At 45.5% G+C, this 11,936-nt stretch overlaps 1 protein-coding gene across 4 annotated transcripts; it reads right to left on the bottom strand.

Annotated features, from left to right (window-relative positions):
* Positions 1–5,822: 5,822 nt before the first annotated feature.
* Positions 5,823–11,079, bottom strand: LOC119455003 (uncharacterized). Of its 4 annotated transcripts, none has more exons than XR_005192714.2 (5): positions 10,772–11,071; positions 9,730–9,894; positions 8,879–8,978; positions 7,922–8,017; positions 5,823–7,231 (listed from the first exon to the last, which is right to left on the bottom strand). XR_005192714.2 is itself a non-coding variant. In XM_049668601.1 (5 exons), exons 1-5 carry the CDS (start codon positions 10,818–10,820, stop codon positions 6,812–6,814), a joined length of 825 nt encoding a protein of 274 aa, XP_049524558.1. In that variant the 5' UTR covers positions 10,821–11,079; the 3' UTR covers positions 5,823–6,811. The 4 variants fall into 4 exon arrangements, 3 of the variants coding, with proteins under 3 accessions (XP_049524558.1, XP_049524559.1, XP_049524560.1); XM_049668601.1 differs by having other exon boundaries at positions 9,730–9,889; positions 10,772–11,079; XM_049668602.1 differs by having other exon boundaries at positions 9,739–9,889; positions 10,772–11,079.
* Between the last annotated feature and the right edge of the window lie 857 nt (positions 11,080–11,936).

Below are 11,936 nucleotides of genomic sequence, written 5' to 3'. Positions count from 1 at the left end.
AGATCGGTCCTTGCGCGCCTCGGCTACGGTGAACGCTACATCTCCGACGCGGAATACCGCCATGCATAAGAGAATCCCTGAGCATCGACAAACTACCGCGCAACATTCATCCGAGCATCATCGGGGACGCCAGCTCACTTGAGTCGACGCCATCCGAAGACGCCACAAGCACGATCCAGATGCTCGCTACGTAGATGCTTCGAAATACCCGGCCAAAACCGCTTACGCCCTGAGTGTGGTTGACTCGAGAGGCAAAGAACTGGCATCCGCCACCGTCAGGGTGTGGAACTCGGAGACAGCGGAAGAAGCGGTGATCGCACTCGCCGTGGCACCACGAGCACGAACGCGGTCGCAGTTTTCACGGACTCCCAATCCGCAGTACGCAATTACACGAGAGGCCGAATATCGGTGGAAGCTGTCAAAAGTCTGAAGAAAAAAAATCACAGCATATCCACGAAGTGAATGATGATGAGTGGGCGAAGCACCGGGGGATCATTCGGGTAAACCACGGCTACGGACGAGAGATAAAGAGAGCGCGCGTCGGGAACGAGAGAGAAAGAAAGCGCGCGTCGGGAACGAACGCCCTTGTGCAATCCAGCGCCCCTTAGCTACGGACGAGAAAGAGAGCGTCGGGAACGAACGCCCTTGTAGGGTGCCTACATGCAACGCCGTTTTAGGGTGGTGACAACACCAAAATTTTGACAGCTATTTACCGCCAAATTTGGTGGGAAGCCATTTTTGTCCCCAGTCTTCCTGCCTTTTTTGTCACGCTCTGATGCACTCATGTTGGCACGTGATCTATTACATTTCTTTAATTTAGTTTTCCGCCAGTGTGCACAAGAAACCTGCATACATCTTTAATATACTAGTTGCCTTTTCCTTTTATTTGAACACATCAAACTTACTTTTTTATTGCATGTCGTGTGACACATATAAAGCAACAAGTTATAAGGCACGATGGCGTGGTCGTGGTAGGATCATCTCACGCCAAGAATGTGAACTGCATTAAGCATTGTCGTTGCCTTCCAGTTGTACATAATATATAAAGGGTGCTTTTCGAAGTGTGCTGTAATAAAGACTGTCCTTACTAATCTGTTTAACTAAAACGTAGACGTGCCGTCTACGGCGCTCGGACGCGCCGTTTGTCTCTGGCTGCTGAGGGCAAAGTTTATTAAAAGAAGTTAATTAATTTCACGTCACCAAGGGTTGCGGGAAGTGTGGTCTGTCGGCTGATCTTTCGCCATTTTTGTCCCCACAATTAACCCGCCAATTTAGCTGGCGGCGGCAAGTACCCTTACAAAGGCTGTCACCACCCTAAAACGGCGTTGCATGTAGGCACCCTACGCCCTTGTGCACCGCAGCGCCCCTAGCTACGGACGAGAAAGAAAGAGAGCGCGCGTCGGGAACGAGAGAAAGAGAACGCGCGTCGGGAACGAACGCCCTTGTGCACCGCAGCGCACCTAGCTACGGACGAGAGAGAAAAACGCCGGAAGGGTTCTCCGGAAGCCGGAAGCTGGCTTCCGGAACGGGAAGCGTAACCAGAAGGGGAAACGGAAGCGGAACCGGAAGTGGAAACGGAAGCGGAAGTCGGCTTCCGGTTATACGCGTCGTGCGCCGCCTATAGAGGCGCCACTGATGGCCACCTAGCGGGCGCCGTCGACTGTAGCCACAGGAGACCATAGCAGCCGACAGCGCTTTGCAAGCAGGGATGGCTGAAGTTCGCGGTTGCGATTTCCCCTTCGTTCGGGTGCAAGACAGCTACTTCTGCGGTGACAGCTGCAGGAAAGGCGCGGGCCTCTATGAAAGTGGACATGTGCATGACATTAAAGGAATTTGGGACAATCCAGTCCGCATACGTACCAAGTGCGTCCCGCAGACCAGCGTAACAAAGCCCAATTACGAAGTCGAGCTCGTGGTAAGTAGCCGCTTTGTTTTGTTGACTAATGCGATGTTTCAGTCGTTTTTTGTTGTTCTTAAAATTCTATCCTTGCCACATTGCTGTTTAGGTGCCTTAATAATATACGCACGTCGTTTGGGCAGACTATCTCAAATAACTCCGCACGGAGCGATGCCGGTACATATTGTAGCGATCTTGCAACCGCTGATTACACGTGACATCGCCGAATAAGTGCCATAGAAGTCGCTGCAATAAGAGCAATTGCAAAATTGTTGATGGAGATGCGTACCCTCGTCTAGGAAATCGCCAAACGTACGGGTGAATAAAGGGGGCGAGTTAGCATTGCACCGCCGTTGCAATTCTGCTGCGCTCATCGAACTGCCCTATCCGCACGCAGTTTTCGCGACTTGAAATTCTCTTAGTGACATGCTTGAAAACGTACAAAGCTGTAGTATGAATATTATTTTCCCTCTTAATGTTATGGAGGAGAGAACACACACGATATATTTTGAAGCGGAGCAGCGCCGGCCTGGCAGCAAGGCCGGGATTTGTTCCGTCGTCGAGATGCACGTAGCAATAATTAATATACTTTACATAGGTACTGGATTCCTTCGTCCAGTCGGTACCCAGAATTTCGTCATAGATGCATCTTACGTAGGCCTGCAATGTCTCTTTTTGTTTTAGAGCTCTATTTGCCTGTGTAGGTTTTGCTACATTGCATCGAGGGCACGGTAGCAGTGTTTTGCGGGCGAGCATTTTCTCAGCCATCCGTGATAACGATTTTATTGTCTTACGCTTAATATGCACCAAAACTATTTTTTTCTTGCATAGGTCACAATTGCGCTGTATGCTTTTAATGTTCTTTTTTAATTTATTTTAGGGGAGGGGGGGCATGTACGCCCATCATCTATTAAGCCGAGCACATGTCGAGTTTAGTTTGTCATTATTCAAACCATTGTAGATTATAAAAAAGGTGGGAGGGCGAAAAACTTATGTGTGCAACTATTACCACAAATCTGATAGCAGAACTCAAATTAAGCTTAAGTTGTGTTCAGGCTAAGTGCGATGGTAGTCGTACAAAACAGCTAGCATGTGGAAGGAAATAATATAACTGCCTTGGTTACCCTAAAAAATTCTTGCTTTCTCGGCAGGCCTGACTATTACTGATCAGTAATAGTCAGGCCGTAATTATTATGACTATTATTGATGAGTATCAGTACCTGACTTTTTGCTGCAAGATGAACTCTGCACCTGCAAGGCAGGTAAAGGCGGATGGTGCAAGCACATTGCTGCCGTCGTCCATTACATCAACGAAGAAAACAGATCATGCACAACTGGGCCAAGGCTCTGGGGCAAGCCTTCTGTGCAAGCACTTGGAACGTACAAGAAGGGATCGTGTTTGGATGGCTTCCTCAGCAAGGCAGAGGAAGATGTTGTACAACTGCCACCAGATGTGCCACCTAGTCAGGATGCAACTGTGTTAGCTGAACTACTTGATGGCTTGTGGGACCACAACTGCTCGCTTGTAACAGCCATAAAACATGAGCTATCAGTGACAATTCCTAAAAATGCTGAACAAGAAGTTCTGGTACATGAGGAACGGATTGTAAAGGGGCATTTCCGTCTTTCGGAACTGCACGGTGGAAATGGCACGCAGCACAACACAGACGAGATGTGCTGTTACATGCCAAACATTGAGATGACTGCCGAAGAAATAGCAGACACAGAAAAGAAAACACGGGACCCAGGTCAAGACATGGTGCACTGGAAAGAAATAAGAGCCAGCCGCATATCAGCAAGTAGCCGGCCTCACGACATTTTGCGTTCCAGGAAAGCTCCTAATGTACTGGCGGAAAGCTTCCTTTCTGCCAAATCATTTTACTCCCAAGCGACAGCTTATGGAATAGCCCTAGAAGACGAAGCCATTTCTTGTTTTGCGAAGAGCACGGGGGCTGAAATTAGGAAATGTGGGCTTCATATAATGCTGGAGCAGCCACCGCTTTGTTGCACACCAGACGCAGTAGTTTTGCGAGGCTCCACATTGTCACTACTGGAAGTGAAGTGCAAGATTCAGATTCGTGCATGGACAAAGCAATTGTTGACAGCAACGCAGCCGTGTCAAATGTTTTATATTTGGTGTTCCGGAATGGGCGTGTAGAACTAAAGTCATCGCACAAGTACTACACGCAAGTGCAGACATCACTATACGTTCTTGGCCTCAACAAGTGCTTTTTCTATGTCTATTCACGGGCCCAACAGATCTGCATTGAAGTGCCACTTGACAACAACTTTATTGCACAGGCCATCCCCCGACTTGAGCAATTCTACTTTAGGCACTTTTTACCAGTGTTAACTCAAAGGATGGTGAAAACTTCCCGTTAAATTTTCATACATACACAAGGTAGATCATACAGTTCCAGGTGCTTTAAACACCAAAGTGTAAATTGTGTCAGTTCGTCCATACAAGTCCTTTCCAGCTGAAGACAAACCTTTACATTTACATCGTCAAAGGCCAAGTGTGATCTGTATAATGCCGCTGCATTAAAAAGGAACGTCATATCTAGGCATCCGATTCGTTGGAGCCATCAAAAGAATGAAAGGGAGCGACTTACTGGAGTCAGCTACTGTAACTGCTACTGTACTTAAATTTTACGTACAATTTCACATGGTAAATTCTAAGGTATCTCTGTATCCAAAGCTGCTCCTTAGCCTTCCCCTGGCAACATCATAGACTTTCAGCTCTTTTGTGTGAATATTTAATGGGAAAAATTTCCCAACAGCCAGGTGCTGTAGCAGCTACAGCAGTTGACACTAGTAAGTTGTTCTCTCTCTTTTGATGAGCTCTGCATTCAAGACACTTAATTGCCATGCTTTTTAGCGCAGTACTATTATACATCAAACTTGAGTGTTCGAAACAATATGTAAGAAGGCATGTCCTGGGTGGTAACCACACGAAAAGTGCAGGCTGAGGAAACCACTTATTTACCCAGTTTTAGTCTCAAAACCACGAGGAGCATGTGTTTGCCATGCTGTGGTGAAGCCCAAATGCTTTTCTGCATTCATGGCTTGTGGCACGATATCGTTTCATTTTTGTCAGTGTTAAGGGCAAGCCAGTCCTTCCTTTCTTCCAGCACAATAATGCTACTACATTGCCTATCATTACAGATGTATTACGGACAATCACTCAGACAGCTGTGCTAACGCCTGTAAGTTTTCAAAAAGGTTATGCGCTGTTCTGTGTCATATTTTCACATTTCTGTGTCACTGAAGCCTATCTGTGTACATGCGTACACATAGGTGGACGATGCCAATTTCTACTACAAAATAAAAAGTGGCATCTGCAAGGGCAACACAAAGCGTACAAAATGTGAGTAAATACTAAAGCAGGAAAAATGAGAAACTTCTAGAGAAATAGGCACAGCTCTATCAAAAATCGTTACACACCCTTCAGATCAAAACCAATTTATTTTTTTTTACTTACTACACTTCAAACTTTGTCACATTACTGGTTGGTCGACTTTTACATTGATGTGAAAATTATAATAAATTGTGTTCCATTGACATAACTTGCTAAGCTGTATAAATGCATGCACATTTATGTGCACTATAACATGCACAACCATGAACAAGGCAGCGTAGTGAGAAGATGACAAAACAAATGATGTTCAGAGTTGTTGCACATCTGCATACATTACAAATGGTCATCACAAACATTTACAGAGTTCGTTATATCTGTTACTAAAATATTGCAAAAACAATGCAAACTCAGAGTGGGCAAAAAGTGACACAACTTACAGAAATGCACAAGGTGAATAGCCAAGCAAGCTCGAACACAAATGCTACAAACTAGTTTCATGCACATACTCTACATTATGAATCACTTCAACCTGGTGACCACATTTTGCACGATAAATGTGCTCACAAACACTGAATAATTAGGATAAAGAAGCATGTTATAGCTTGCAGCTTCATGCACCAGTGGTAAACATGCAGCAATCCACGACTACAGCTTAGTTTTCCAAATGTGCACACATAAGACTAAGGCCCGCATAAAAAAGTATGACATAAGATTAAGGCCAGTATTCACAAATCACCCTTGAATTGAAATGCCCTCCTAGCAAAGAAAATCCTCTTTGAAACTGAAATTTAGGGAACTTCGAGGTGGCGGTGGAGTGTTTCTTTCCCTCTGTGGAGTCAAGATGTAGCACTGATTAAGAGAGCATTTACAATTATGGGCCGAAAGTACCTTTCTTTTTCTGGTGGAATGGATATGTACAAGGCACTATTATAGATGCCATGCTATGATTTCCTTGCATGCCCACTAATCTTTGTCCTTAATAATTGGAGCCTGCAAATTTACCAGCGCTACACACATGTCGACGATTTTGCCAATGTGAGGAAGCAAATCAGCAGACAGTCTTTCTGACAATATTCTCAAAAGCTTCATGCGCTGTATGCACTGCTCAACATGTATCCTTGCACTTGCAATCTTGTAGGTGCTGAGAACCTCCTCACGTGTAAAAGGCTCATTTGGTCGTGCAAAGGTTGGCATCTGAAATTTAACTCCTCGCTCCACAAGAGCACTCCTGATTTGAGGGAAGCGCTTGTCAGCGAGCACAAGGTCCCCTGGCTCAAGCATGTGCAATATGCCACAGTCAGATGTGATAAGAGAGTCGGTGGCACGGCCCCCATAAGGCCTTGATATATAGCTTATGATGCGACATGGAGTTATTCCTACAAGGAATTTCACAGTGTATGTTCCTTTGTAGCTAGAATACATGAGCACTTTCTCATGGACAGTGCTTGGCGCCGCGCAGGGTACTTCTGTGCAGTCAATGATAACCCTGCAGTTCACATAGTCGGGCTTGAAGCAGTTGGGCATCAGCTGTGTGGTTGACCGTGATGGCCAGTAAATTACTGGCCGCATTTTTGCATAGAGAGTGGAAAGGATGAGCAGAAAATGCCTTGAACATGTGGTTCTGTGCAACCCAAAAAAAACACCGCCAAGGACGAGTAGGACAAGTTTAGCTTTAGCTTCATTAAAAAAAGAAGCAATTTGTTTGAAGCACTGGTGGTTTCCTCGTTCCTCTGTACTTTGAGCGCCTGAACTACAAGACATAGCAGCTTTGTAAAAACACTCAGTGAAACCCCAGCAATACACTTTAAAATATCTGAAGCGATTTCACTGGGGCAGGATGAAACACTCGCATAACCACAGAAGCCAGGGCTTGAGGTCGTGTGGTCAACGTTCATAGCATCACATGCAGCGTCCTTGACGTCGTAGGATGTTCCCCATGATCCATCCTTGCTTTCCTTCTTGCAGGGAAGAACAACCTAGAGCAGATGTTAGCGAATGAACAAACAGAACAGTCTTAAAAACACTCGACAAGGGTAGCGATGGGGCTTTTTAGTGATTCATGAGGAACACTTTTGATGCAGCGCGAAACGTAACAGGACACAAGAAGGCACAAGTAAAAAAGACAACACACAGCGCTGTGCGTTGTCTTTTTACTTGTGCCTTCTTGTGTCCTATTACGTTTCACGCTGCATCAAAAGTTAAAAACACTATTTGCCCAAACATTGCTGCATGACTGCGAAAGACGTGGTCTGGACCAATTATATCAACGTGACAAGAAAGTGGATCTCGGAGCAGTAATACTTCAATACAATTAATCAATGGCAAATTAAAGTAATGGAGTGAAATTGAAGGAAAATGGAGTGTAGCCAGGCCAGGCAGAAAATTTCATGATGAGAGGAAATGATAAAATCTCTAGGCACGGATTGTAGTCAACTGCAAAAATTCATTCTGCAGTCGACAGGATATAAGGTAATGTTTGACTATGACAGTAGTCATTTATTCTTTTATTAAGCGGTTCTAGCACCATGGTAAAATGCTGACTATTGAAAACAATGCACTGAAAAGCCCATCCTCCCAAAGTGACAAAAAAACGTAGCTTCATTCACTGTAAACAAGCACACGCAAGATCAAATGTGTACAAGCCACTCTAGTAAGCCTCATCCTACCTGCGTCTCAGCTTCACATTCTTTGAAACAACAAAAGAAGAGGCTCGGCATATCCACCTCCGAGAACCATGTGCAAGGGTCTGTTTGCGTCCCTACCTGCACAAATTTAAACCACAGTGGGGTTACCTTCTTGCCATTTCTCCTTTCAACTTTGTTTTTGCACTCTCCAAAGCAACAGCAGCATAGGCATCACTTGTCCAATTTTCCTCTCACACTATAAGCGCTACTAAAGAAATGTAGAGTAGAATTATGACATTTTACATTTGCCTGAACTTTCCTGAAACACCGAATTTCATGAGAGGGTTTTTCTGGTTGGTAGACACCTTAGAACTACTGCTGTGGACGGCTGTTACAAAATGTGTTGCATGGCCATAACAGGCATGCAAGGGGAGCTTCTGCATATCCACGTGCATTTTTCATCTACACCGAGGCTGTGACATTTCCTTTTAGGTGCAGACCTTCTTTCAGAGACAGAGAATGTAGCTGCTTTCGGCTCTTGTTTTGGTAAGAGTAATCCTGAAAACGTTGAAGATACTGGTAGCTGTAGGGCATGTTCAAAAGCATTGTTATTGCTGTTAGCAACATTCAGATATGCTCAGCTCCTGGTAACGCCATGGATGAACAACTGCCACTGTGATTTATTCAGCACTAAAGATTGTTCCTACTTAAGTTGCAGGGTCAGCTGCCAAAAATATGTCTTAGCTTATAAGGATACCTTAGAGGAATGCTAAAAATTTCTTTATAATAAAAGAATGCAAAGACATTGAGGTGAAAAGGTGGGTTTCTGCTGGTGGAAATAAACAGTTTGTAGTGAGTGCTTGTGTAACCTTTCTTGTGCATGTGTGCAGCTGTTCGAGTTATGAATAATGCACTTTACAATAGCAAACAGTGGTAAATCCTAAAAAGCTTTATAATCTGCCCAGACAAAGGGAGCACAACCTATTCAACAATACCTACACTTGTGTGCACTGCAGTTGCACCACCCCATTCTTGGTCGTCAGGAACTGGCAACACACAGCTCCATGTGGCTTGTCCGTGCTGCTCACGTGACCGGAGCCTGCATGATATTATTGTTTAAGCAAAATGAACAAAGCACTAAAGAGACTGTGCTTGTTCAGCATAAACAAGTCTATCAATATAAACAACATGCGTACGTTGGCAGTGTTAACAGGTGGACTTTATGTACCTGAAATGTAGCTAGAACAAGCTGCTAATGGGAGCAATTTTATGACGGCACGAAGAGTTGTTCAGAGCATTTATAATTCCATTATTTGAATGTCACAATAACTGCTGTATTAGAATAAAGACACCAGAGCTTAATTTAGAGCAACCAGATAACCTTGAATGGCACATGCAGCAATCCCAAAAGTATAAATCCAAAAGTATCTTTAACATTCTCTCCAGCTAAGAAAGAAAGCATGTGTCCACGCAAAACAAAACTTGTGCTGTACAGTACCTTGCTTGCAACGTGAAGGACTTGTGGCTTTCATGCCTCTTTCGTTTCTGTTTATCTGTTGCTGCTCTTTAAGAGTCTCCTTGGCTGACTCTGCAGTTAGTTATGATTGCCACTAGTTATGATTTATTGCATAGAACAGCTAAAAGGTGGTCTATTAAGGAAAGAGAGAGGATAACGAGAGAAGGGAAGCAGACGAGTAGAGGGAACACACAAGGTGCATGCACGATACGGATAGCTGCAGAAGAATGTCCTTCAGTAGACTTAAGTAGGCTGGTGATGGATGATTTCCGCTACGCAAAGGAACACATTTAATTCCCTTATACTTACATTTTGCACTGTGCTTAGCATTTACCTTTCATACCTGTGTGCAGTAGCAACGTTGGTAGACCTGTACACACTTGGAAACAAGGTTGGTAGAGAGGCAGGGCTTCTCGAATCGTTCGGCTTCTCGCCATTTACAAAGTGACAGCTGCAGATCTTGGTGTGTCTGGTAGGCTGCCACGGACTGCCATCTGCACTAAATGAACCAATACGCAAAAATTCCCATCATAACACGCATGAATGCAAGCACACACAACGTAACCAGGCATTGCACTCCTACGCCTCAAAATATATTAACAAATGATCAGAATTAGCACAACGTGCACACGCAAAATGTATTCAGCTGTGAAACAAACATAGAGCTCTACGTGGTAACTTTGCTCAGACAGTAGAAAGCTGTGATGACTTCTCGAACATGAAGCGAATTTTTCTGCGAGAATCTAACAACAGTACCATAACCATATGCAGCTGCTAACAGCAAGTCTACATCTTTTCTAACATATTTTCCAAGCAACCACAGCAGCAGAGATATTCGCGAGCGAAAATAATGAAGCTGTTAAAGAAGCATTTGTCTAATAATTCCGAAAAAACGCAGCGTGATTCAACCCCATTAAAACGAGGCGAGGCAAAGACCTCATATTTAAAATAAATCAACAACAGTTATTCAAGAAGAAATTATCAACTGTTCAACATGCGCGAAAGCACATAACATAGATCCAAAAACATAACTGCTGGCGCGACGATTTTACGGGCCGCATAAAACAAAAACAAAACAAAAATGCTTGGAAGGATGTTCAGCAGCTTTAACACGCAACACGATGAACTCGTGCAGTTGTGCGCCCTAGCTAGAGCAACACGGTAAAGAAGCGGCAAGCGGCATTCAGAACCAGCGAAGCGTCTTTAGCCCGCATGCTGCACCGCGGTCGAACCGAACCAAAATATGGGCAGGCCGTGATGAACTTCGTCGCTTGCCCGTGTCAACATGATCGAGTACAGCAAACAACGAGATGGCAAGTGGAAAGCGTGATAACAAGAAGCGACGCATTAACGCAGAAAATGACGAAGGGGTTCACCTTTCCCGACGAACGGCGGCGATCCATTGTTTCCGTCGCTCCTGCTCATGAGGCCTCGCGGGGAATGGGTAAAACCGCGTCCCCGGCTAGTTTTTGTAGGTGTTTGAGCACCCCACCACACAACAATTGTTATTCGACATGTCTTGAAGTTTCGCCAACCACACACATGCGACAGACGTTGCTTGTTTCACTACGTAAACGTGAACTAAGCGGAGACACACGAACAGCGACGCAGAAAACTACGGTGGACGGCTGCTTACTCTCCCGCGCGTTATGAGCAAGGTCGCCACCAGTAGCGCTTCCGGCGGCGCGCACTACGCGTATACTATACATATACATATATATGTATATATACGTATACATACATACATAGCGCTCTCCATGCCAACCAGAGCTACGGAGGTCTAGTGAACACTTCATAAAAACTACATGCGGCGTCTCTCACGTACGGACACACAACGCCATCTATTGAGCAATTCATAAACTAGAGGTGGCTACATACCAGTACTACTACTACTACTACTACTACTACTACTACTACTACTACTACTACTACTACTACTACTACTACAGAGGAGGGAACGACCCACACCCTAAGGAGCTTCGCCCCTAAAAAAGCACCCCGCTCCCTTACACCTGCGTCGCGTGGGTACCAGGGCACGAGGGGCTCGAGGGAAACGAAGCGGTACACGCCGCGGCCCGCGATCACGTCAACCGGCCTTCTCTCGCCGCCTCGCGAGACTCCCGACCGCCTGGTGACGCAGCGGAAGCGGAGACAATACCCCCCACGTATAACGCCATCTTCCAACACTACCGACTGGGACGCAGGGTGTACCCGCCACCTCACCCAAAACTAACCAAAGAGGCACCGCATTCCGAAGACTGCAGAGCAACACGTACACCCCTGGGATCCTCATGCATTGCATCCATCCGACACTACACACCTACAACTGCCCGATCTGCGTCGTGCCAGACACTCTGGCTCATTTACTACTCGAGTACCCGTGGCGCCCCGAAGACGCCGTTACCAAGCATACAACGTCCGAAGACGTGAACCTCCTCGCCGAGACGTGGGAGGTCAAGATCTCCACCCGGGACCTGGACGAACAACGACGTCTTGTGGCCAGAGCCCGGGATGCTATCGCGGCCAGAGGATTCCTGGAAT

Source organism: Dermacentor silvarum, chromosome 6 (genome assembly GCF_013339745.2).
Source record: "Dermacentor silvarum isolate Dsil-2018 chromosome 6, BIME_Dsil_1.4, whole genome shotgun sequence".
Taxonomy (NCBI): domain Eukaryota; kingdom Metazoa; phylum Arthropoda; class Arachnida; order Ixodida; family Ixodidae; genus Dermacentor; species Dermacentor silvarum.
This window is presented reverse-complemented; position numbering and strand designations above follow the sequence as displayed.